This window comes from Ranitomeya variabilis, chromosome 1 (genome assembly GCF_051348905.1).
Source record: "Ranitomeya variabilis isolate aRanVar5 chromosome 1, aRanVar5.hap1, whole genome shotgun sequence".
NCBI lineage: Eukaryota > Metazoa > Chordata > Amphibia > Anura > Dendrobatidae > Ranitomeya > Ranitomeya variabilis.
Window position 1 is genome coordinate 910,882,194 of NC_135232.1, and position 27,921 is coordinate 910,910,114.

General features: G+C 43.6%; 1 protein-coding gene across 1 annotated transcript in view; it reads right to left on the reverse strand.

Annotated features, from left to right (window-relative positions):
• PRDM5 (PR/SET domain 5) overlaps nt 1–27,921 on the reverse strand; it is a 522,790-nt gene that overhangs the window by 361,968 nt on the left and 132,901 nt on the right. The window contains exons 5-6 of the mRNA XM_077279028.1: nt 14,411–14,597; nt 851–1,025 (exon numbers count right to left, since the gene is read on the reverse strand). Of these exons, the coding sequence (XP_077135143.1) occupies nt 851–1,025; nt 14,411–14,597 (362 nt within the window). The remainder of the gene's footprint in view (nt 1–850; nt 1,026–14,410; nt 14,598–27,921) is intronic.

A 27,921-nucleotide genomic window follows, 5' to 3' on the forward strand; every position in this document is an offset into this window, starting at 1 on the left:
CTGCGTGCTGTCCGTTTTTCACTGTCAGATAAGAGAAGGTGGAGAAACTTATTTTTTTATCTCATTAGTGAATAAAACTGATGTAACTCTTACTAAACTCTGATGAAAATCTGATAAATCTCTAATGAAAATCACAGATGAAATTGGTATGTTTTACTTACACGTAAAAAAACCTTACATCTGATTAATGTCTAAGTGGGGGCTTTAATGGATACCATCTTTTGCTTATCATTTTTTTTCACACAAAATACCTTTTTGCTACACCCTTCCATCATGATTCATTCCCTAGTATAAAAACATCATAGAAAACTAATGACAAAACTGATCCCATAGTTTTCTAAGGCATCAGTTTTACGGTTTACCAGTGGTATCAATTGTAACATCAAATAAGACAAAAACCTTTGCCGCATTTTCCTTTCCAAACATTATCCTCTGCACGACTTTGTCATCAATTGTGTGCGGCTCATACAGCAACATCTAGCAGGTCACATATGATATGCATGAACTTGGAGAAGAATGCAACCACAGAACACCAAGCAACAAAGGATAAAGAAGAGATAGAATGAGGTGAGTAGTAGACATTGTACACATTGGGGTTACTAATACAAAGCAGTGCAAATGGATAACTGAAATGCTACCAAAACAACCAGTTAGGTCACTGACTGTATTGAAAGACCTCCACAAGAAAAGTTGCAATTAATTGGCTACTACAGATAGCACTTCGTTTTTTATTTGCACTAATTGTTATTGATGGTCAGTATCTGTCTACACTTCCACCTTCACCATACATTTAAGAAATTTATAAGACAGCTATGGGCAGCTTACATATAAACTCATGGTAAGTACATACTGTCGTTGGAGAGCTTGTTTTACTGGGAACTTCTTGCTGCAGTTTCTACACTTGAACTCCTTTTCTTCACTTGGTTTTTGATGCAGAGCTTGAAGATGTTCTGCTAAAATTTCCTGACTTGGAAAATTAGATTCACAAAGTGGGCAGTCGTGATCATCTTTACAATTGTTGTGCTCTAGAAAGGTAAAAAGAGGTTAACATGACAATACTATTTTCTTAGTATGTATCTGCAAATTTATGTGTGAAATAACCATGGCTATTTACTCCTTCTTTAAGAAATTTCTGGCTCTGGTTCTCTCTCCTCCAGCTGAGTACTCCTATGTATGGGAAAGGCAGGAAGATAGTAATCGGCCTAACGATCGTCCGAAACATCGTTAAGCCGACAGCTATCTAAAGTGTTCTAAAGGCTGCACATATAGAAAAATCAGCCGCACTCTTATGGTATATCTTTGCAAAAATGTGATGTATTTATTCACATGTGTTGAGACAAAAATTTATATATATATATATACACACACACAGCAGGGAGTATAAATGGAGTATTAACGTTTCGACCCTGTCTCGGGTCTTTCTCAAACTGCGTTTTCTAAAGACACACGCCCACAGAAGCAGGACGTCCTGACACCACAACAATAGGAGCCCTAAAAGGGACCACACTTCTTATTTTGCACACTATCTAGAAAACGCAGTTTGAGAAAGACCCGAGGCAGGGTTGAAATGTTACTACTCTGTTTATACTCCCTGCTGTGTGTGTGTGTATATATATAAATTTTTGTCTCAACACATGTGAATAAATACATCACATTTTTGCAAAGATATACCATAATAGTGCGGCTGATTTTTTTATATTGGACTTATTGTTGGGTTATTCCCAAGTACAACCAGCACCAACTTAAGATAGCTGAGTGCGCTTCTTTTTTCTTAATATAAAGGCTGGACATCACACTGTCTCATTGGGTGCAAGGGTAGGCGGCCATGCCATATTTAAACATGGAAGAAAGATCCCAGCACTCCTTTGGATTGAATAATGAAACCTAGACTTTCATCAGACCGGTTACTAGACAACAGAATCACTAACAATTGACAAAATTGCTAACGAATTATTAAAATCACTAGCCAGAATCACTAGCAATTGACATCACCCATGTTACCAGCACTGTTCTCTATCCCCTGTACCATTATGACAATAAGTCTGATGAATGTCTAGTTGTTTAGACCAAAATATCATAGACTTAGATTGCACAATTCAATATGTTTCATTATTCATATCAAACGGGTGCTGGGATTGTCCTTCTTTAGCTATGTCAAGTGTATGGTGGGCTTTATTGTTTATGTGTCTGGAAATTAACTCTATTTTAAGTCCATAGACTCTGTCTTAACCGTAAATGAAAATCAAACTGATTTTTGAACTTAACTGATATGATTTTATCACATGTATGTAACCTGCAATCCAGCAGTCAAATTAAAATTGCAATGGTCTTGTCCTCTGTCTATGTAAGGATCTGAATTGTGTACATGTTTTGCCTCATCTTGCCCTAAGTTCTGCCGGATCTTGCCCTTATCTAAGATGAAGTTTGTTATGGTTCTCAATGGCAAGAGAACATAGCCCAGCATACATAGGAACTAGCTCTTGGAAGGATGGAAACTTAAACTGACCATGAACTAAACCTGCCGCACAACTAACAGTAGCCGGGTAGCGTAGCCTGCGTTTTATCCCTAGACGCCCAGCGCCGGCCGGAGGACTAACTAATCCTGGCAGAGGAAAATATAGTCCTGGCTCACCTCTAGAGAAATTTCCCCGAAAGGCAGACAGAGGCCCCCACATATATTGGCGGTGATTTAAGATGAAAATGACAAACGTAGTATGAAAATAGGTTTAGCAAAATCGAGGTCCGCTTACTAGATAGCAGGAAGACAGAAAGGGTACTTTCATGGTCAGCTGAAAACCCTATCAATACACCATCCTGAAATTACTTTAAGACTCTAGTATTAACTCATAACATCAGAGTGGCAATTTCAGATCACAAGAGCTTTCCAGACACAGAAACGAAACTGCAGCTGTGAACTGGAACAAAATGCAAAAAACAAACAAGGACAAAAGTCCGACTTAGCTGGAAGTTGTCTGGTAGCAGGAACATGCACAGAAAGGCTTCTGATTACAATGTTGACCGGCATGGAAGTGACAGAGGAGCAAGGTTAAATAGCGACTCCCACATCCTGATGGGAACAGGTGAACAGAGGGGATGATGCACACAAGTTCAATTCCACCAGTGGCCACCGGGGGAGCCCAAAATCCAATTTCACAACAGTACCCCCCCCTCAAGGAGGGGGCACCGAACCCTCACCAGAACCACCAGGGCGATCAGGATGAGCCCTATGAAAGGCACGGACCAGATCGGAGGCATGAACATCAGAGGCAGTCACCCAAGAATTATCCTCCTGACCGTATCCCTTCCATTTGACCAGATACTGGAGTTTCCGTCTGGAAACACGGGAGTCCAAGATTTTTTCCACAACGTACTCCAACTCGCCCTCAACCAACACCGGAGCAGGAGGCTCAACGGAAGGCACAACCGGTACCTCATACCTGCGCAACAATGACCGATGAAAAACATTATGAATAGAAAAAGAAAGATGCAGGGAGGTCCAAACGGAAGGACACAGGGTTAAGAATCTCCAATATCTTGTACGGGCCGATGAACCGAGGCTTAAACTTAGGAGAAGAAACCCTCATAGGGACAAAACGAGAAGACAACCACACCAAGTCCCCGACACAAAGCCGAGGACCAACCCGACGCCGGCGGTTGGCAAAAAGCTGAGTCTTCTCCTGGGACAACTTCAAATTGTCCACCACCTGCCCCCAAATCTGATGCAACCTCTCCACCACAGCATCCACTCCAGGACAATCCGAAGATTCCACCTGACCGGAGGAAAATCGAGGATGAAACCCCGAATTACAGAAAAAAGGAGACACCAAGGTGGCAGAGCTGGCCCGATTATTGAGGGCAAACTCCGCTAAAGGCAAAAAAGCAACCCAATCATCCTGATCTGCAGACACAAAACACCTCAAATATGTCTCCAAAGTCTGATTCGTCCGCTCGGTCTGGCCATTAGTCTGAGGATGGAAAGCAGACGAGAAAGACAAATCTATGCCCATCCTAGCACAGAATGCCCGCCAAAATCTAGACATGAATTGGGTTCCTCTGTCAGAAACGATATTCTCCGGAATACCATGCAAACGAACCACATTTTGAAAAAACAGAGGAACCAACTTGGAAGAAGAAGGCAACTTAGGCAGGGGAACCAAATGGACCATCTTAGAGAAACGGTCACACACCACCCAGATGACAGACATCTTCTGAGAAACAGGAAGATCCGAAATAAAATCCATCGAGATGTGCGTCCAAGGCCTCTTTGGGATAGGCAAGGGCAACAACAATCCACTAGCCCGAGAACAACAAGGCTTGGCCCGAGCACAAACGTCACAAGACTGCACAAAGCCTCGTACATCTCGTGACAGGGAAGGCCACCAGAAGGACCTTGCCACCAAATCCCTGGTACCAAAGATTCCAGGATGACCTGCCAACGCAGAAGAATGAACCTCAGAAATGACTTTACTGGTCCAATCATCAGGAACAAACAGTCTACCAGGTGGGCAACGATCAGGTCTATCCGCCTGAAAATCCTGCAAGGCCCGCCGCAGGTCTGGAGAAACGGCAGACAATATCACTCCATCCTTAAGGATACCTGTAGGTTCAGAATTACCAGGGGAGTCAGGCTCAAAACTCCTAGAAAGGGCATTCGCCTTAACATTCTTAGAACCCGGTAGGTATGACACCACAAAATTAAACCGAGAGAAAAACAACGACCAGCGCGCCTGTCTAGGATTCAGGCGTCTGGCGGACTCAAGATAAATTAAATTTTTGTGGTCGGTCAATACCACCACCTGATGTCTAGCCCCCTCAAGCCAATGACGCCACTCCTCAAAAGCCCACTTCATGGCCAAAAGCTCCCGATTCCCAATATCATAATTCCGCTCGGCGGGCGAAAATTTACGAGAAAAAAAAGCACAAGGTTTCATCACGGAGCAGTCGGAACTTCTTTGCGACAAAACCGCCCCAGCTCCGATTTCAGAAGCGTCGACCTCAACCTGAAAAGGAAGAGCAACATCAGGCTGACGCAACACAGGGGCGGAAGAAAAGCGGCGCTTAAGCTCCCGAAAGGCCTCCACAGCAGCAGGGGACCAATCAGCAACATCAGCACCCTTCTTAGTCAAATCAGTCAATGGTTTAACAACATCAGAAAAACCAGCAATAAATCGACGATAAAAGTTAGCAAAGCCCAAAAATTTCTGAAGACTCTTAAGAGAAGAGGGTTGTGTCCAATCACAAATAGCCCGAACCTTGACAGGATCCATCTCGATGGAAGAGGGGGAAAAAATGTATCCCAAGAAGGAAATCTTTTGAACCCCAAAAACGCACTTAGAACCCTTCACACACAAGGAATTAGACCGCAAAACCTGAAAAACCCTCCTGACCTGCTGGACATGAGAGTCCCAGTCATCCGAAAAAATCAGAATATCATCCAGATACACGATCATAAATTTATCCAAATAATCACGGAAAATGTCATGCATAAAGGACTGAAAGACTGAAGGGGCATTTGAAAGGCCAAAAGGCATCACCAAATACTCAAAGTGGCCCTCGGGCGTATTAAATGCGGTTTTCCACTCATCCCCCTGCTTAATTCACACCAAATTATACGCCCCACGGAGATCTATCTTAGAGAACCACTTGGCCCCCTTTATGCGAGCAAACAAATCAGTCAGCAGTGGCAACGGATATTGATATTTAACCGTGATTTTATTCAAAAGCCGATAATCAATACACGGCCTCAAAGAGCCATCTTTCTTAGACACAAAGAAAAAACCGGCTCCTAAGGGAGATGACGAAGGACGAATATGTCCCTTTTCCAAGGACTCCTTTATATATTCTCGCATAGCAGCATGTTCAGGCACAGACAGATTAAATAAACGACCCTTAGGGTATTTACTACCCGGAATCAAATCTATGGCACAATCGCACTCCCGGTGCGGAGGTAATGAACCAAGCTTAGGTTCTTCAAAAACGTCACGATAGTCAGACAAGAATTCAGGAATCTCAGAGGGAATAGATGACGAAATGGAAACCGAAGGTACGTCCCCATGCATCCCCTTACATCCCCAGCTTAACACAGACATAGCGTTCCAGTCGAGGACTGGGTTATGAGATTGCAGCCATGGCAATCCAAGCACCAACACATCATGTAGATTATACAGCACAAGAAAGCGAATAATCTCCTGATGATCCGGATTAATTCGCATAGTTACTTGTGTCCAGTATTGTGGTTTATTACTAGCCAATGGGGTGGAGTCAATCCCCTTCAGAGGTATAGGAGTTTCAAGAGGCTCTAAATCATACCCACAGCGTTTGGCAAAGGACCAATCCATAAGACTCAAAGCGGCGCCAGAGTCGACATAGGCATCCGCGGTAATAGATGATAAAGAACAAATCAGGGTCACAGATAGAATAAACTTAGACTGAAAAGTGCCAATTGAAACTGACTTATCAAGCTTCTTAGTACGCTTAGAGCATGCTGATATAACATGAGTTGAATCACCACAATAAAAGCACAACCCATTTTTTCGTCTAAAATTCTGCCGTTCGCTTCTGGACAGAATTCTATCACATTGCATATTCTCTGGCGTCTTCTCAGTAGACACCGCCAAATGGTGCACAGGTTTGCGCTCCCGCAGATGTCTATCGATCTGGATAGCCATTGTCATGGACTCATTCAGACCCGCAGGCACAGGGAACCCCACCATAACATCCTTAACGGCATCAGAGAGACCCTCTCTGAAATTCGCCGCCAGGGCGCACTCATTCCACTGAGTAAGCACAGACCATTTACGGAATTTTTGGCAGTATATTTCAACTTCATCTTGCCCCTGAGATAGGGACATCAAGGCTTTTTCCGCCTGAAGCTCTAAATGAGGTTCCTCATAAAGCAACCCCAAGGCCAGAAAAAACGCATCCACATTGAGCAACGCAGGATCCCCTGGAGCCAATGCAAAAGCCCAATCTTGAGGGTCGCCCCGGAGCAAAGAAATCACAATCCTGACCTGCTGAGCAGGATCTCCAGCAGAGCGAGATTTCAGGGACAAAAACAACTTGCAATTATTTTTGAAATTTTGAAAGCAAGATCTATTCCCCGAGAAAAATTCAGGCAAAGGAATTCTAGGTTCAGATATAGGAACATGAACAACAAAATCTTGTAAATTTTGAACTTTCGTGGTGAGATTATTCAAACCTGCAGCTAAACTCTGAATATCCATTTTAAACAGGTGAACACAGAGCCATTCCAGGATTAGAAGGAGAGAGAGAGAGGAAGGCTGCAATATAGGCAGACTTGCAAGTGATTCAATTGAAAGCACACTCAGAACTGAAGGGAAAAAAAAAAAAAAAAAAAATTTTTCAGCAGACTTCTTTTTTCTCTCCTTTCTCTGCCAATTAATTTAACCCTTTGTGGGCCGGTCAAACTGTTATGGTTCTCAATGGCAAGAGAACATAGCCCAGCATACATAGGAACTAGCTCTTGGAAGGATGGAAACTTAAACTGACCATGAACTAAACCTGCCGCACAACTAACAGTAGCCGGGTAGCGTAGCCTGCGTTTTATCCCTAGACGCCCAGCGCCGGCCGGAGGACTAACTAATCCTGGCAGAGGAAAATATAGTCCTGGCTCACCTCTAGAGAAATTTCCCCGAAAGGCAGACAGAGGCCCCCACATATATTGGCGGTGATTTAAGATGAAAATGACAAACGTAGTATGAAAATAGGTTTAGCAAAATCGAGGTCCGCTTACTAGATAGCAGGAAGACAGAAAGGGTACTTTCATGGTCAGCTGAAAACCCTATCAATACACCATCCTGAAATTACTTTAAGACTCTAGTATTAACTCATAACATCAGAGTGGCAATTTCAGATCACAAGAGCTTTCCAGACACAGAAACGAAACTGCAGCTGTGAACTGGAACAAAATGCAAAAAACAAACAAGGACAAAAGTCCGACTTAGCTGGAAGTTGTCTGGTAGCAGGAACATGCACAGAAAGGCTTCTGATTACAATGTTGACCGGCATGGAAGTGACAGAGGAGCAAGGTTAAATAGCGACTCCCACATCCTGATGGGAACAGGTGAACAGAGGGGATGATGCACACAAGTTCAATTCCACCAGTGGCCACCGGGGGAGCCCAAAATCCAATTTCACAACAGAAGTTAGTGGCTTCACGGGGGCCATCTTGTTTCCTATCTGATATTCCTTGTTTCCTGTCTGCTCCATATATGAAGGGACTCTGCGCACTGTACCTTGCTTGTGTATCTCGTACTTCACCTGCTGCCAAGCTAAAAGGACTTGTGTCTTGCCTGTCTCTTCTGTTCATCTGGATACCCAGTTTGCTACCTGTCTGCCTCCCATCTGAAAGACTCTACTTCTCCTGATCTGCTCTGCACCCACCTCCGCTATGGCCTGCTCTCCGCCAGGAGCCCAGTCCAGGCTCCGGACCTCTGGATCCTGCATGCCCGGGCGTGAACCCTCATCATTGGTCTGTACTGACAACACCCTTATATTACTGAGTCTGCATTTGTCTGCTGCTTGATTCTTTGAGCCACTGTTTGCTTTCCACCTGTTAACTGAAGCCTATTTTCCTTTAATATACTCTATTGAGTCTTGATATACCGTGTTTTTGTCTTCACTTTGATCCACGTCACCGGTCTCCATAGAATATTAGAATAATCTTATGACAGGATACGCAAGCCTCAAAAATGGAGATCACTGGGTCAGATTCTATGGAGGTGTGTATGAAAAAGCTATGCTCATATGTCACAAGACTTCACGGGGAGCTTCAGGTGATAAAAACAAAGTCGGGGGCTTTGGAGACTCAAACTAACCATAATGCGAATGTGGCCGATACAGCCATTCAGGCTATAGCTACTCGCCTCTCAAATGTAGAGACTACAGCCACAGCTTCAGCCTCGGTTCCAGTTATGATTCCAGCCCCACCTTCAACACCAGCTCTGGGTCCAGCATTTCCCAAGCTGCCGCCATCCAGGTGTGGTGGTGAAAGAGAAAAATTCCATGGGTTCTTAAATCAGTGCCAGCTGTACTTTACAGCACATGCGGACCAGTTTCCAACTGAACGGGACAAGGTGTTAACCATGATAATGCTGTTAACAAACAAAGCTCTAGTCTGGGCAAACCCCTTGATTGAAAGCAGTGATGCATGTTTAAATTCTCTAAGTGACTTTGTTGCCGCAATGTGTCCCAACCGAAACGTTGCTTCAGAAACCGCATTACTGACGCTCTGTCAAGGAAAACGTCCTGTCATAGAATATGCAATGGAATTTCGGAGGTGGGTGCTGGATACTACATGGTGCGACTCGGCAAAATATGCAGTGTTCAGGAGGGGTTTATCTGCTGCAATTAAGGATGAACTGGCTCGAGGCCAATCACCTACTAACCTGGCAGACTTCATAAATCATTGTATTCAGATAGACATTCTCACAGAACGCCGGCAAGAGAGGTGGGCAGATGCCATCCGTAACAACCCTATACCCTTTCCATCTCCCTCCAGGGAAGCTCAGAACCAGTCTTTGCCCCAGTCAGAGGCTATGCCGGTTGATGCAATTTGGAGAAGTTCCCTCGACACACGAAAGAAACATCGTTTCAGAGAAAATTTATGCTTCTACTGCGGAAAATCGTTTAACTATATATCGGCTTGTCCCAGAAAAAATCGCAAGACCATGGCTGCAGTAATCGAATGTGACTTTTCAGATGTATCTTCAATAAACTTCTCATTCAATTTCCCGCAGGAAAGAAATATCCGACGGAAATAACGACTTCTCTGACTGTTCTACAGAAGCCTCGTCACCTGTGAATGCAGTTGTGTTTTCAGTAAGTTCTACTACTTCGGCATTGGGCTGGTCGAGGAAGGATTCACACTGTCATATCCCCATTTTGATATGGGTTCAATCCTGTTGGATTACTAGTTCCGCTTTGGTTGACTCTGGAGCCAGGGGCAATTTCATGGACATTTCATTCATTAAAAAACACGGTATACATTCACAGAAAAGAATTTCACTGGTGCTAATGGAGACCAAGCACGGTATACGGGCCGGTAGATCTTGAAACAACACCGTTGAAAGTCCGTATGGGGCGGATCATTCAGAAAGACTGCCATTTCTGTTCATTTCTTCCCCTCACTTCCCCATAATCCTAGGATTACTGTGGCTACAACTGTAAAATCCTACTATCAACTGGGAGACGAGGGAATTACAGTTTCCAAGTAAACTGATACCATCAGGAGAACTAGCTTCAGTCGGGTCAGCAGGCACAGTTGATTTAAAACTACAGCTAGAATATCAAGATTTTGTAGATGTATGTGACAAGATAAACGCGGACAAATTGCCTCCACATCGGCCTGTACTGACAACACCCTTATATTCCTGAGTCTGCATTTGTCTGCTGCTTGATTCTTAGAGCCTCTGTTTGCTTTCCACCTGTTAACCGAAGCCTGTTTTCCTTCAATATACTCTATTGAGTCTTGATATACTGTATTTTTGTCTTCTCTCTGATCCACGTCACCGGTCTCCATAGATTATTAGAATAATCTTATGACAGTCTACTTCTCTGCAAAATGTCTACTGCAGACCCATTGGGAGCTTCCTAAAGTTAAAGACCCACATACCCCTATTGCCTCTGGATAGGGTTAGTGCCCTCCTATCATAGGGCAATGAAGGGGACATGATATGCCCACCATGATAGAAGCCAGCAGACCACATCATAAGTTCCTTCAAGTCCCAAAGTTATTTGTCATATGATGGACACTTTTAGATCTCTTCAACTAAAAATCAGTCAAAAAATGGTAAACTGACATCAATTTGCATTGTTCTTTGCTTAGATTGTGTCAAATTTATAGTAACAGAATTTTTTGAGGAGCATTAAAAATCTTTTTTAGGCTATGTTCAGTGCTGTATTACATATGTCATGTGGCATACAACAGCTTTCATCACCCATATGATAAGGGTCTCATTTAAAAAAAACATATATTAACATACTTTTTTCAGAATAGTGTATAGTATAATGTTTTTTCACTAAACTACAGCTCTGGCAAAAATTAAGAGACCACTGCAAAATGTTCAGTTTGTCTGATTTTTCTCTTTATAGGTATATTTTTGAGTAAAATGTAAATTGTTCTTTTAGTTTATAAACTTCTGACAACACGTCTTCAAATTTCCAAGCAATAAATTTTGTATTTTTTTCTGACAAAGAAAAGTGGTCAACATTTTTTTAAAAAAGCAGTCCTTTCAGACCTCAAATAATGCAAAGAAAACAAGTTCATAATCATTTAGAAACAACAATACCAATGTTTTAACTCAGGAAGAGTTCAGAAATCAAAATTATTTTGTGGAATAACCATGATTTTTAATCATAGCTTTCATGTGTCTTGGCATGCTTTCCACCAGTCTTTCACACTGCTTCTGGCGCAAAAATGTAAGCAGTTCTTCTTTTTTTGATGGCTTCTGAGTATCCATCATCCTCTTGATTACATTCCAGAGGTTTTCAATGGGGTTCAGGTCTGGAGATTGGGCTGCCCATGACAGGGTTTTGATGTGGTGGTCTCTTAATTTTTGCCAGAGCTGTATTTCATCCTCTGAACCCTTATTGATACATTTAACATGTGTGTTCGGAGATTTTTCTTTCCACTTACCAAACACAGTATTTGTTTTTAAAAGACAACACACGTACTCATAGATCCATAGACACGTCTGGTTTAAAAAGGATCAGACTGTCTGATCCGTGAGACTCAGTACATGTCTTATTCTCCTCCATTTTGCAGACCGGGACATTAAAGTCTATGGAGATCTGATAAAACACTGATGAATAAAGAAGTCATATTTTTTTCTTTGGTGTTTCATCAGTTTTTCACTGATCTATTGTTAAAGGGAACCTGTCAGCAGGATTGTGCTGAGTAATGTACAGACAGTGTCAGGTCGGCGCTGTTATACTGGTTAAAATGATACCTTGGTTGTTGAAATCCATCTTGTGGTTTTTAGTTTTGTGTTAATGATATGCTCATGCGTCGGGGCAGCCTGTGGGGGGTATTCATGTGTATGGCTTCTGACAGGTCACTGATCCCTCACTGACCTGCCTCCTAGTTTACATAATGAATATTATATATATATTTTAATCCCCTTCTGCAGGCAAGCTATCTGATATCTGCTACTGCGCAGGCGTCGGTGGAGTCATCTTGCTAGAGAAAAAAAAATTGCCTCCTCCAAGATGACGCCACCATCGCTTGCGCAGCTATTGGATCACCGATAGCTGCTACTGTGCAGGAGCGGCCAGCGCTATTTTCAGACTGATTTTTTTTCTTTAATTTGTGCATACCGTAAAAAAAATTAAATACAAATTATGGATTCAATCATGCCGGCACCTGCCTGCAGAAGGGGATTTAAAAAAAATATATATGTATAATACTCATTATTTAAACTAGGGGACAGGTCACTGAGGGATCAGTGACCTATCAGAAGCCATACAGAAGAATACCTAATCAGAGTACCACATTAAGAACCCTCTCCTCCAAAAGGCCGCCCCAGAGCACGAGCATATCATTAACTCAAAACTGAAAATATAGATCAAACAACAACCAAAAGAGGGATTTAATCAACTCGGGTATCATTTTAACCCCTTCAAGTCGCGGCCCTTTTTCGTTTTTGCGTTTTCGTTTTTCACTTCCCTCCTTCCCAGAGGCATAACTTTTTTATTTTTCCATCAATATGGTCATGTGAGGGCTTATTTTTTGTGGGACGAGTTGTACTTTTGAACGAGATCATTGGTTTTACCATGTCTTTTACTAGAAAACGGGAAAAAAATTCCAAGTGTGCTGAAATTGCTAAAAAAGTGCAATCCCACACTTGTTTTTTGTTTGGCTTTTTTGCTAGGTTCACTAAATGCTAAAACTAACCTGCCATTGTGATTCTCTAGGTCATTATGAGTTCATAGACACCTAACATGTCTAGGTTATTTTTTATCCAAGTGGTGAAAAAAAAATTCAAAACTTTGCTTTTAAAAACAAAAAAAAGTGCCATTTTCCGATACCCGAAGAGTCTCCAGTTTTTATCATCTGGGGTCGGGTGAGGGCTTATTTTTTGCATGCCGAGCTGATGTTTTTAATGATACCATTTCGGCGCAGATACGTTATTTTGATCGCCCGTTATTGCATTTTAATGTAATGTTGCGGCGACCAAAAAAACGTAATTCTGGCGTTTCGGATTTTTTTCTTGCTACGCTGTTTAGCGATCAGGTTAATGCTTTTTTTATTGATAGATCAGGCAATTCTGAATGCGGCGATACCAAATACGTGTAGGTTTGATTTTTTTTTATTGTTTTATTTAGGATGGGGCGAAAGGGGGGTGATTTAAACTTTTATATTTTTTATATTTTTTTCATATTTTTAAAAACATTTTTTTTTACTTGTGCCATGCTTCAATAGCCTCCATGGGAGGCTAGAAGCTGGCATAGCCTGATCGGCTCTGCTACATAGCAGCGATCATCAGATCGCTGCTATGTAGCTGAAATGCAGGTGTGCTGTGAGCGCCGACCACAGGGGGGGGCGCTCACAGCAGGCCAGCATCAGTAACCATAGAGGTCTCAAGGACCTCTATGGTTACTGTCCTGACACATCGCCGACCCCATCATCATGCGACAGGGGTCGGCGATGCGCTCATTTCCGGCCGCCCGGCCGGAAGCGGTAGTTAAATGCCGCTGTCTGTTTTTGACAGCGGCATTTAACAGGTTAATAGCGGCGGGTGAATAGCGATTTCACCCGCCGCTATTGCGCGCACATGTCAGCTGTACAAAACAGCTGACATGTCGCGACTTTGATGTGGGCTCACCACTGGAGCCCACATCAAACGGGGAGACACGACATGTGCCGTACTATTACAGCGCATGTCATGAAAGGGTTAATCAGTATAGCGGCACCAACGTGACACTGTCTGTAGGTTACTGAGCACAATCCTGCTGACACGTTCCCTTTAAGAGTCAATTGATATATAACAACTTAGATAGCTCGCCTACTTCAGTTTTTAAAGCAGGATGAGAAAAGAAAAGCAACAATGTACCATGCAAGCAAAATGGAGGCAATATGGTTGACACTTGAGAGACACAATAAACACAAATATGCAAAGATAGCCTCATTCAGACTTGATATTATTTTCATTCTTAAGTACGTTATCAAAAACTCCTATTGAGTGTGATTCAATTTAAGCATCAACAAGTATTGATCTGGCTATCTTTTTTTTACTGTTCAGTGCTATGTAGTATCTTGTCCTCAAAAGACTTCATCATGTGTTTGACTTATGACTTTGCAATTACTCACCGAATGTTTATAGAATAATTATAAAGCTATCACTTTATATATTCTAGACAAAATAATTTATTTCAAGACAATAAAATTTACCTGTTTCAGTTTTCTCTCCAGACTGCTGGACTTCTTTAATGTTCTCTTCCTCTTCTTTAGTGACAACACTCACATCCTCTTTGTTCTCTTCTTCGGCTTCTTCCATATCGCTGTCTAAGTAGCCAATAAGTAGTTCAGTGTCTGTGTCTATGTCATCAACAGCCAAATAGAATATGTTCTCTCCTTCCTAAAACAGCAACAAAAAACATTAAAGAGTAAATAAAGTGTAAGTTTATCTGAAGTGTTAAAAATTGGAGATATAAAAATACACTACTCTTTAAGTTATCTTAATGACATTTTCACTTAATTGCTGTTTTATTGCTGAGTATTGAAATAGTAATCTTAATAGTAAAAGGTAAAAATAATTGTAAAGTGCACAATAATCATGGGTTAATCTAACTATCACTATTCGTGAATAGTTGAGCCAGAGTTAGCATTGGAGTATAACATGTTTTGTCTATGTTGGTATGAAGCCTGAGTTCTTGCATATAGTAGACATGCATTATACACACCGGCCTAGTTAACTGTAGTGAAAAATCTCATCGCCTTTAAAGAAGGTTCAAAATGACACACCACAGTCTGCCCGCAGCCAGATATAGGCTCATGGAATCATGTGAACTATGTACTTGATTCTGGGGTGTAATTAGGTATATTTAGCCAAAGATCACATTCATGATTGGTAAGTATGCATAAAAATTTATTACACGCTATGTAAAGTTCACCCATTTTGTAATGTCTATTAATACAGCAAACTGAGAGGCTGTTCTCTCAGACGTAGTTATATGCTATCTTGAACGCATATTAACTGTCTTCTGGCCAGCGAGATACTGTCATGATCCGGACTGGGTTTTGGGTCTTGTCTCTCCTTTCCCCAGTCTGGTCATGTCAGGAGCTAACTTTCTCTGCCTCATTCCGGTATCAGGTCTGCTATTTCTCTGTGCTGCATCCTGCAGGCAGTGTCTATTATATTTTCTGCCTATGGCATGTGCAGCTGGCTCTGGTGAAACCCTGATATGTCCTGCTGCTTTTAGCTGTCTTTGCCTGTGTCTGTTTATTCCTCTCTTCCCGCCTTGACTCTGTGTTTCCCTATGTGTTTGGACTCTCCGTTACTCGACTCTGCTTTGGCGCTGACCTGATTCTGTCTTCTCCTCCTGGTACTGCTGCTATGGACCAGTACTGATCTTTTGGCACTCCTCTGAATCTGTGTTTGGAATTCTCCTTGGTACAACGCTACTCTTTGGTATCGACCTGGCTTGTTTGACTATTGTGCTGGCACCTGGTGGTAGCCTCGCTGCAGTTCTGCTGGTCTGCTCTGAGCAGGATTTCAGCCCTCTCTCCACTGTGCTGTCATCTAGTGGAGTTTGCTTTTATCTGCAGAGCTGCAGCGTGACAGATACACTCTGGCAACTGTTAAGGTTCAATTTAGGTCCATACTCAACTTATTCTAACTGTGTGTATGGACCCTTGTGGTAAACTAATGGCTTTTAGCTACAAATAATCTCAGTCTCTGTACTCAGATTTTAGTCACTCTTAGGTTCTCTAGACCAAAGATTATGATGACTGACAGAAATCCAAGAATTTATAAGGGGTACTATCGATCGCATGGTAAATACACCATGTTCCAATTTATTATGCAAATTACATTTTTCTCGGATTTTCCTAAATGGTCGGTGCAAATGACAGTCAGTCTAATAGAAGTCATCACCCAGTATAATCTCCAAAATTAATAAAAACTCAAAACGCACTGTTCCAAATTATTACTGGTAAAGAGTACCGTGCACACAACTATATAAGGGTGCCTGGGTAGGTTCCCACACCATAATTATATATTCAGTAAACCCAGCACTCATCTTAAGTGATCAACAGAATTTAATGCAGTTCACTGTAGTGAAAAAGTTTCTGTCTTGACCTCAGACCTTCATCAGTTACAGTGTATAGGAGTGCAAATTCGCTGAAGGCGTCAGTCGATCACAATTAGATCGCTATTTCGGAAATGATATTGGAAGAGGAACAGTATGGCATGGTTAGAGTAAGCCTCTGTGCAAAACTAGTGCAGTATGCCGACGTGGCACTCATGGACGCGGAGTCCACCGCTAGTCCTGGATCACTTAAGATGAGTGCTGGGTTTACTTAATATATGTTCCAAATTATTAGGCACAGTAGAATTTCTAAACATTTGATATGTTTTAAAGAACTGAAAATGCTCATTTGTGGAATTTGCAGCATTAGGAGGTCACATTCACTGAACAAAAAAGCTATTTAACTCCAAAACATCCTAACAGGCCAAGTTACATGTTAACATAGGAACCCTTCTTTGATATCACCTTCACAATTCTTGCATCCATTGAACTTGTGAGTGTTTGGAGAGTTGCTGCTTGTATTTCATTGCATGAAGTCAGAATAGCCTTCCAGAGCTGCTGTTTTGATGTGAGCTGCCTCCCACCCTCATAGATATTTTGATTGATGATACTCCAAAGGTTCTCTATAGGGTTGAGGTCAGGGGAAGATGGTGGCTACACCATGAGTTTATCTCCTTTTAAGCCCATAGCAGCCAATGACTCAGAGGTATTCTTTGCAGCATGAGATGGTGCATTGTCATGCATGAAGATGATATTGCTCCTGAAGGCACATTTCTGCGTTTTATACCATGGAAGAAAGTTGTCAGTCAGAAACTCTATATACTTTGCAGAGGTCATTTCAGGAACCTTAAAGGACCCTACCAGCTGTTTTCCCATGATTCCGGCCCAAAACATGACTCCTCCATCTCCTTGCTGACTTCGCAGCCTTGTTGGGACATGGTGGCCATCCACCAACAATGCACTACTCCATCTATCTGGACCATCCAGGGTTGCTCGACACTCTGTCATGTCGGACGCTGTTCAGACCAGGTCGTTCGACAGACAGCGGTAATTCCGCTTTTGACCACTATTTGCTCATTGGCGTCGGCTAGATTTTATCTAGCTGTTCCGGGGTTAATTTACCTGATCCTAGGATTGGAAGCTGGGCCATGCCCATTGCCTTTAAATAGTTCTCCTGATCATTGGGCGTCGCCGATTATAGCTTCTGTCTTGTGCGTTGTTATCTCGGTCTGGAGTGGAGAGCTGGTTGTTGGAGATTCGTTGCTGGTGGTGTATTTTCCTTAGTCTTATTTACTCCTTCCTATATTTGTATTTATTTTGCCCTGCACATTTATAGTGTATTCCTGAGTGACTGCGGCGTGGTGTATATGTTCCTTTATCCTTGTCTGTGCTAACTGTGGGTATTGGTGTATTACCTCTTCACTGGGTGGTGTGCGGAGGTTTCAGCCTAGGGTTGAAACAGGAGACAGGGTGAGGTTCGAGGCGTGGACATGCACACCATCAGTGTACACTCCAGGTAGAGGGTCAGTCAGGATTTCCATAGTCTGAGGGAAATTGCAGGGGCCCGGGTTATTAGCTCTCGCTCACCTAGTCTCCCCGTGACATTATAATCGGCCCAACAACAAAAAAGAAAAAAAAAAGGGGTTTCTTTTTTTTTCTTTTGTCATGGATTCCATGATTTCCATAACCCGCCAGTTGGAGGCGCTGTCCCTACAGGTCACTGAATTGAGGGGGGCAGTTCAGCAACAGGGACTAGCAGTATCTAATGTGCATGCTGGAGTGACAGGAAGAGTTGCTGAGCCTAAATTCCCTTTGCCTGAAAAATTTGCTGGGGAACGCAGTAAATTTGTTTCTTTTCGTGAAGCTTGCAAACTATATTTCCGTATGCGCCCGATCTCCTCAGGTAATGAGGCTCAGCGTGTGGGCCTGGTGTTGTCATTGTTAAGCGGGGATCCCCAAGCATGGGCGTTTTCTTTGCCATCTGATTCTGCTGCATTTGACTCTGTGGAGAGTTTTTTTTCCTCTCTTGGAAAAATCTACGATGAACCTGACAGAATGGCTCTAGCAGAATCTAAGATACGCACTATTCGCCAGGGGGAGCGAGTTGCAGAGGATTACTGTTCTGAATTTCGTCGCTGGGCGATCGATACACAATGGAATGATCCAGCATTGCGGAGTCAGTTTATTCATGGGGTTTCTGGAAGGGTTAAAAAAGCCCTTCTGATGTACCAGACTCCTGCTTCTGTAGATTCCACTATGAGTCTGGTTGTCCGCATTGATCGCCGTTTGCGTCAGGGGGAGCATGAGACATTGCCTATGGGAGAGGGTTTAGGTTCACGTGAGGTTGCTGCAGGTGAGCCCATGGAGCCTATGCAAATCGCAGGGGTGTCACATGTGAAGCGTCGAGCCCCTGAGCTCAGGAAGCAGGGAGCCTGTTTTTACTGTGGTAAAACTGGTCATTTCCTTAACATCTGTCCTCTGCTGTCTAAGAAAAACGCAACGGCGGAAAACTTCTAAGCTCAGAGGGTGTGGAGGAGACCAATCTGAGCTTATGTATATCCTCCATGGTGGTTTCTCAATGCATGCTCCCTGCTAAGGTTTTTATCGCTGGCAGTGAGCTGCCAATTACTGTTTTTGTGGATAGTGGTTCAGCCACAAATCTCATTGATGAGGAGTTTGCGCGCTCAGCAGGTTTTAGGATTGAAAAACTGTCTCATCCTATCCGCGTGGTCACCATCAATGCTGCTCCTCTCTCTCAGGGGGAGATTACTGAATTTGTGGCTGAGGTGAAACTCCACATTGGGGTTCTACATTCCGAGCGGGTTACATGTAAGGTGCTCAGGAATCTTCCTGCTCAGGTGGTTTTGGGTTTTCCTTGGTTGTCCATGCAGAACCCCGTAATTGACTGGAAAACTCAGGACATAATTCAGTGGAGCGAGTTCTGCCAGGAGAATTGCCTGGCCACATGTGTGGCTGCGGTGACTTCAAGAGTTCCGGAGTCACTTCTGAGTTTTGTGGATGTGTTCTCTGAAAAGGGTTGTTCAGAGTTGCTGCCACATCGTCCCTATGACTGTTCTATCAGGTTTAAACCAGGGGCCAAGTTGCCTAAAGCAAGGATGTTTAACATCTCCGGTCCAGAGAGACAAGCATTAAAAGATTATATTGCTGAAAGCTTGAGCAAAGGGCACATCAGGCCGTCATCCTTGCCGGTGGCAGCAGGGTTCTTCTTCGTGAAGAAGAAAGATGGCGGATTACGCCCGTGTTTGGATTTCAGGGAGTTGAACTAGATTATGGTTCGTGATCCATACCCGATGCCACTGATACCAGATTTGTTCAACCAGGTGGCGGGTGCTAAGTGGTTTACCAAGCTTGACCTCAGGGGGGCGTACAACCTCATAAGAGTCCATCAAGGTGATGAGTGGAAGACGGCTTTTAATACCCCTGAGGGTCATTTTGAAAATTTGGTGATGCCTTTTGGGTTAACTAACGCACCTGCAGTGTTCCAACATTTCATCAATGATGTGTTCTCGCATGTTTTGGGGAAATTCGTTATCGTGTACCTAGATGACATCCTCATATATTCTTGCGACCGTGATGCTCATTTAAATCATGTCAGGCAGGTGTTACAGTTTCTCAGAGAGAATAAGCTGTATGCTAAACTTGAGAAATGTGTATTTTCTGTTCAAGAGTTGCCTTTCTTGGGTTATATTGTGTCTGCTTCTGGTTTTAAAATGGACGCCGCTAAGGTGCAAGCGGTGCTGCATTGGGAACGTCCTGATAACCTGAAAGCACTTCAGCAGTTCCTTGGGTTTTCTAACTACTATAGGAAATTTATCAAGGATTTTTCCATCATTGCTAAACTGCTAACTGACATGACTAAAAAGGGTACCAATTTCTCCGTTTGGCCTGAGGCTGCTGTGCGCGCATTTGAATTTCTTAAGAACAGTTTTGTTTCAGCCCCCATTCTTGTGCAGCCAGACGTATCAAAACCCTTTGTTGTGGAAGTCGATGCGTCTGAGGTTGGTGTGGGGGCGGTACTATCTCAAGGCTCATCTTTGAGTGGTTTGCGTCCGTGCGCCTATTTCTCCAAGAAACTGTCGTCCGGCGAACGTAACTACAATATCGGCAACAGGGAGTTGTTGGCAATCAAGTTGGCCTTTGAGGAATGGCGACACTTCTTGGAGGGGTCGGTACATCAGGTTACTGTTATTACCGATCATAAGAATCTGCTGTATTTGGAGTCAGCCAAGCGTCTGTCCCCCAGGCAGGCTCGCTGGGCATTGTTTTTCACGCGGTTCAATTTTGTTGTCACTTACAGACCGGGGTCTAAAAACACTAAGGCGGATGCTCTGTCCAGGTGTTTTCTGGGGGGTGAACCTCAGGAAGATCCAGTACCCATCCTCCAAAAGGGTGTTGTGGTTTCGGCTCTCACTACCGAGGTTGAGGCTGAGATTGCCGAGGCTCAGGAGGAGGTACCATCTGAGCTTCCCATCAACAAATCTTTCGTACCGATTCATCTCCGCTTAAAGGTTTTGGCGGAGCATCATGATGCTGTCCTGGCTGGCCACCCAGGGGTTAGAGGTACCTTGGAGTTGGTGTCACGTCGGTTTTGGTGGCCCAAGATCCAACAGGACGTGGTCTCATACGTATCAGCTTGTACCACATGCGCTAGGGCTAAGACGCCCCGCTCCCATCCTGTTGGCACACTACTTCCTCTTGAAGTACCTATTAAGCCATGGATGGAAATCTCCATGGATTTCATCACTGATTTGCCCTCATCAGCTGGGAACACGGTCATCTTGGTGATTGTTGATCGGTTTTCTAAAATGTCGAACTTTGTGTCTTTGCCTTCGTTGCCTAACGCTAAGAATCTGTCTCAGGTATTTGTGCAGGAGGTGGTCAGACCCCATGGGGTTCCATCTGACATCGTGCCTGATAGGGGGTCTCAGTTTGTGGCAAAATTTTGGAAAGCATTTTGCTCACGGCTGGGGATCAAGTTGTCTCATTCTTTGGCATTCCATCCTCAGTCGAATGGTCAGACTGAGCGTATGAACCAAAATTTGGAACAGTACCTATGCTGCTTTGTCTCTGATAACCAGGAGGAGTGGTCTACCTTTCTTCCTTTGGCTGAGTTTGCCATCAATAATCACCGCCAGGAGTCGTCTGGGGAGTCTCCGTTTTTTGTGTTTACGGGCTACATCCTCAATTTTGTACCTTGAGTCAGAGGGGCTCTTCCGGTGTTCCGGAGGAGGATCAGTTAGGAGCACAATTGTTATCAGTCTGGAGGAGAGTTAAACAGCGCCTGTTGAGTGTGGGTGCTAGGTACAAATGTGTGGCTGACAGTAGGCGTGTGCCAGGTCCGGACCTGAGTGTGGATGACTGGGTGTGGTTATCCACAAAAAACATAAGACTCAAAATACCGTCCCTTAAATTGGGTCCACGGTTTATTGGTCCATTTAGGGTCACCGCCGTCATTAACCCAAGTAGCGTACCGATTGGAGCTCCCTCCGGTGTATAAGATACACAACGTGTTCCACAGGTCTCTTCAAAAGAAGGTGGTGGGTTCTGTGGACGCAGCGCCTATGCCACCTCCAGTCTTAGTGGATGGTAATTTGGAGTTTGAAGTCTCCAAGGTGGTTGACTCTCGTGTAGTGCATGGCACTTTACAGTACTTCGTACACTGGTGTGGTTATGGGCCTGAGGAGAGGTCCTGGGTACCAGCCTCGGATATTCATGCGGATCGGCTGGTCAGGTTTCTTCATCGTCGCCATCCAGACAAGCCGGGTCCTATAAGCCGTGAGGGCCCTGGGGTCCCTCATAGAAGGTGGGGTACTGTCATGTCGGACGCTGTTCAGACCAGGTCGTTCGACAGACAGCGGTAATTCCGCTTTTGACCACTATTTGCTCATTGGCGTCGGCTAGATTTTATCTAGCTGTTCCGGGGTTAATTTACCTGATCCTAGGATTGGAAGCTGGGTCATGCCCATTGCCTTTAAATAGTTCTCCTGATCATTGGGCGTCGCCGATTATAGCTTCTGTCTTGTGCGTTGTTATCTCGGTCTGGAGTGGAGAGCTGGTTGTTGGAGATTCGTTGCTGGTGGTGTATTTTCCTTAGTCTTATTTACTCCTTCCTATATTTGTATTTATTTTGCCCTGCACATTTATAGTGTATTCCTGAGTGACTGCGGCGTGGTGTATATGTTCCTTTATCCTTGTCTGTGCTAACTGTGGGTATTGGTGTATTACCTCATCACTGGGTGGTGGGCGGAGGTTTCAGCCTAGGGTTGAAACACGAGACAGGGTGAGGTTCGAGGCCTGGACGTGCACACCATCAGTGTAAACTCCAGGTAGAGGGTCAGTCAGGATTTCCCTAGTCTGAGGGAACTTGCAGGGGCCCGGGTTATTAGCTCTCGCTCACCTAGTCTCCCCGTGACACACTCATCAGTAAACAAGACTGTTTGAAAATTATTCTTCATGTACGTCTGGGCCCACTGCAACCATTTCTGCTTGTGAACACTGTTTAGGGGTGGCCAAATAGTAGGTTTATGCACCACAGCAAGCCTTTGAAGGATCCTACACTTTGAGGGTCGAGGGACTCCAGACTAACCAGCAGCTTCGAATAACTGTTTGCTGCTTTTTAATGGTATTTTGGCAGCTGCTCTCTTAATCCAATGCATTTGTCTGGCAGAAACCTTCCTCATTATGTCTTTATCTGCATGAACTCTGTCTGTGCTCTGTTTCAGTCACAAATCTCTTCACAGTATGATGATCACTCTTAGTTTTCATGAAATATCTAATGTTTTCATACCTTGTCCAAGGCATTGCACTATTTAACGCTTTTCAGCGGCAGAGAGATCCTTTTTATTTCCCATATTGCTTGAAACCTGTTGCCTGCTTAATAATGTGGAACATAATTTTTAAGCAATTTTCCTTTAATTAGAGTCACCTGGAAAACTAATTATCACATGTGTTTAAGATTGATTGCAGTGAACCATTGAGCCTTAAGACACGATACCATCCACGAGTTTATTTGAAAAACAAAACAATTAAATCTTTATGACACTTAAATCCAATTTGCATAATAATTTGGAACATGGTGTGATATCATAGCATGCTATCATGGCATCACATACCAGCAAGGACTGTAGAGATACATTAAAGCTAAGAGCTGTTTCATGTGAATTATACTTCCTCTGAGCAATTCCAGAGGAAGCGTATTACACGCGAAACAGCTATTAGCTCTTGTTGTGTCTGAAATCAGTTCTATCAGTGACTAAATTATTTGTAGGTGTGCTGTGAAATACACTTTAATTACCCATGCGTTGATGCCTATTTTATCTTGGGTTTTTATTTTAGCAGACATAATTATTTTGGATCATGTATATTATTTCTGGTTGCCTATGTGATCATCACTTACTATCACCTACATCAATACCTTTAATTCTTCCTCTGTGTATCTTCACACGTGGGCAGAATTTTACACAGGTACTTTGATTACATTGCGCTAATTGGGTTTCTTTCTCAACAATTATTATTATTATTATTATTATTATTATTATTATTAATTTATATAGCACCATTGATTCCATGGTGCTGTACATGAGAAGGGGTTACCTACAAATTACAGATATCACTTACAGTAAGCAAACTAACAATTACAGACTGATACAGGGGGTGACGACTCTGCCCTTGCGGGCATACATTCTACAGGATGGTTTGGATGGAGACAATAGGTTGAGGTTTCTAGGAGCTCTGGTGTTGGTGAGGCGGTAGCCAGGGCCGGTTTTAGACAAAGTAGGGCCCTAGGCAAAAATTTAAAGTGGGGCCCCAAATGCTAACATTGTAAAATCACACAAACATTTAGGTTACATTACATGAGCAGGATGCGGATACAGTTGGTGGAGGGGCCTGGAGCCAGTGCTCACACTGTGGCTCCATATTTAGGGGTCTTATATCGGCCAACAGGTCTGCCACTATTAGCTGCATGCAGGGGCGTTGCTAGGGTCAGAAAAGATTGGGGGCCCAAGCCCCAAGACAAAGAGCTGCCCCCAACCCCCTCTTAATTTTTTTTTAACACCACAGATAATACAGTGATAACTCTCTGAGTGCAGATAATTTAGTAGATGTCACCTGCAGTCCTATGTAACACCACAGATTGACATAGCGTTTCAGAGTAAGACTATGTTCACATTCAGCATTTTTTTCAGTAGCCAAAACCTTTTCTATTAGCAGTAAAAATGTTGCGTTAAAAACACCTGTTTTCAGCTTGCTTTGTGGTGTTCTTCACACTTTTTTCAGCTTTTTTTTGGAGTGAGGATGTTTGCTTTGTCTACAGTATGTTTAAGACCACATTCATACTATCAGTATTTGGTCAGTATTTCACATCAGTATGTGTAAGCCAAAACCAGGAGGGTGATAAATACAGACGCGGTGACGTGTTTCTCAGGGTATGTGAACATGCTGCAGATTTTGCTGTGGATCTGCAGCAGTTTTCCATGCGTTGTACAACACCATGTAAACGTATGGAAAACAAAATCCGCCATACACATGCTGCGGAAAATACCACGCAGAAACGCTGCGTTGTATTTTCTGCAGCATGTCAATTCTTTGTGCAGATTCCTCAGCGTTTTACACCTGCTCCATAATAGGAATCCGCAGGTGTAAAAACGCTGTTGAAAACCGCACAAAAAAATGCGGTAATTCCGCCGTAAATCTGCAGGTAAAACGCAGGGCGTTTTACCTGCAGATTTTTAGGAATCTGCGTGGAAAAATCCATTGCAGATTCCGCAATGTGTGCACATAACCTCATTGTTCCACTGCTTTTACAAATACTGATGTGAAATACTGAACATGTGAACGAGACCTAATAGTTTAATTCACCAAAACCACTTAAAAAATTGCAGTGAAAAATGCCGTTGCAATATCTGCAGCTTTTTTATTCTTTCATTGCTTTCTACGGGTGAAAACACACTGAAAGAAGTGACACGCTACAGATTTAAAAAGTACTACAGTTCTGAAATCCAGTCAGAAAACAAACAAGCGCCTGCAGGAGATTTCGGAAATCTCCTATGTTTTGCTGGCATTTTGAAAAGTAGCTTTTCGCCATGTTCATATGCAGAATTTTTGCAGCTTTTTCTTCTGCAAATAAGAAGTTTACAGCATTTTACAGCACAAGCAAAAACTGAGATTCTCAGAAATCTCCTGCACACCCTTTTACTTTTTCCTGACTGAATTTCACAACTGCAGCCTTTTTTAAATCTGCAGTGTGTCGCTTTCACCAATTTTTTTCACCCGTAGAAAGCAATGAAAACGTTTAAAAAATGCTGCAAATGTTGCAGCGTTGTTTTTCACTGCATTTTTGATGATTAAAACTAACTTTATTAAACATGTACTGTAGACAAAATGCATACTGTAAAAAACAAACAGCAAAAGCTCTAAGGGTGTGTGCCCACAATCAGTAAACGCTGCGGGTCAGCTGCTGTGTACTTGTACAGCATTCAACCTGCAGCAGCCACATGTTACAGTATAGTGGATGGGATTTCAAGAAATTCCATCTCTACTATGCGTGCACTGACACCCGCACCTCACCTGCGGAGATGGACATGCGGCGCGTCTCTCCAGACCCGAGCATGCCAATTTATCTGGTGTAGACACGAGTCTCCACAAGAGAAATCTCACCCGTGCAATATATAGGACGCGGTGATTCCGCGCAGTTCAATGAACACATGCGGAATCACCTGTGTTCAAAACATGGCAGCACTTTGGACGCAGCACATGTCCACTGCATCCAAAGGGCTGCCATTTCCAGATCCTCTGCAAATACACAAAAAATGGGTGCTTTGAAAGCAGTGTTTTTACTGCCAAGAGAGCAGGTTTTGGCTGCTAAAAAATGCACCAAAAACGCTGATTCCTATGCACACCTGTACTATATATGTGTATGGTTTGCCCTTATTATTTCACGTGGGAATTCATTTATTTCTATATAATAAATGGCCTGATTCAGCAGACAATATTCCTGTCTTGTGTCATCCAGACAGTAGTGACAGGAGGTCGCCCTGTCAGATTAAAAACAGTGATTTAGTGACTGGTCAGAGCCAATGCTGATGGCTGCTGTATGTGACTGTGAAACCTGATCCTACAGCAATCATCACAGAGCTCTGGGACCACAGTGAGTAAATCACTGCACTGAGGGGGTCTCAAGGGGGGTTTGGGAGAGACGCTCTGGGGCTACAGAGCAATGCACAGCATTATTCACTGCTGAACACCCTCTGGGCACTTCATACAGGGGTTGCAGATGCAGGGGGCCCCCTTTGTAAGTGGGAGCCCCAGGAATCTGCCTGGTCTGCCTGTGCAAACGCCGGCCCTGGCTGTAGCTTCAGTAGTGGTGAGGAAGCAGCAGGATCAGTGCAGGTTGTAGGCTACCCTGAAGAGGTGGGTTTTCAGGTTCCATCTGAAGGATCTGAATGTGGTTGATAGTTGGATGTGTTAGGGCAAAGAATTCCAGAGGATGAAGGATATTCTGGGGAAGTCTTGGAGGCGGTTGGGTGAGGAGCGGATAAGTGTGGAGGAGAGAAGGAGGTCTTGGGAGGACTGGAGATTACGTGAGGGAAGATATCGGGAAATTAGTTCAGAGATATATGGAGGAGACAGGTTATGGATGGCTTTGTAGGTCAGTATTAGTAATTTGAACTGGATATGCTGAGGGAATAGGAGCCAGTGAAGAGATTTGCAAAGGGGGAAGTGGAGGAGTACTGAGGAGAGAGATGAATTAGTCGGCAGCAAAGTTAAGGATGGACTGGAGAGGTGCAAGGGTGTTAGCAGGGAGGCCACAGAATAGAATGTTGCAGTAGTCAAGGCAGGAGATGACGAGGGCATGCACAAGCATTTTAGTAGATTGACGTTTGAGGAAAGGACGGATTCTGGAGATATTTTTGAGCTGGAGGCGACAGGAGGTGGAAAGAGCTTGGATGTGCGGTTTGAAGGACAGGGCAGAGGCAAGGGCTACTCCAAGGCAGCGGACTTCCGGTACAGGGGATGGTACGGGGAAAGCATGATGATGACGCTAATTGCGATAGATAGGTCAGGTATGGAAGATCTATGAGATGGAGGAAAGATGATGAGTTCAGATTTGTCCACATTGAGTTTGAGGAAGCAAGAGGAGAAGAAGGAGGATATGGCTGATAGACACTCCAGGATTCTGGACAGCAGAGAGGTGACGTCTAGGCCAGAAAGGTAGATCTGAGTGTCACCAGCATAAAGGTGGTACTGGAATCCATGGGACTTTATCAGTTGTCCCAGGCCAAGTGTATAGATTGAGAAGAGTAGGGGTCCTAGAACAGAGCCTTGGGGGACTCCAACAGAGAGAGGGTGGGATGAGGAGGTAGTGTGTGAGTGGGAGACACTGAATTTGAGGTTGGAAAGGTAAGAGGAGATCCAGGATAGGGCGAGGTCTTTGATGCAAAAGGAGGAGAGGATCTGTAGTAGGAGGCAGTGGTCAACTGTGTCAAAAGCAGAGGACAGGTCTAGAAGGAGGAGTACAGAGTATTGTCCGTTAGCTTTGGCTGTAAGTAGGTCATTAGTGATTTTGGTCAGGGCTGTCTCAGATGAGTGATGGGGTGCTGGAAACCAGATTGTAGATTGTCAAATAGCAAG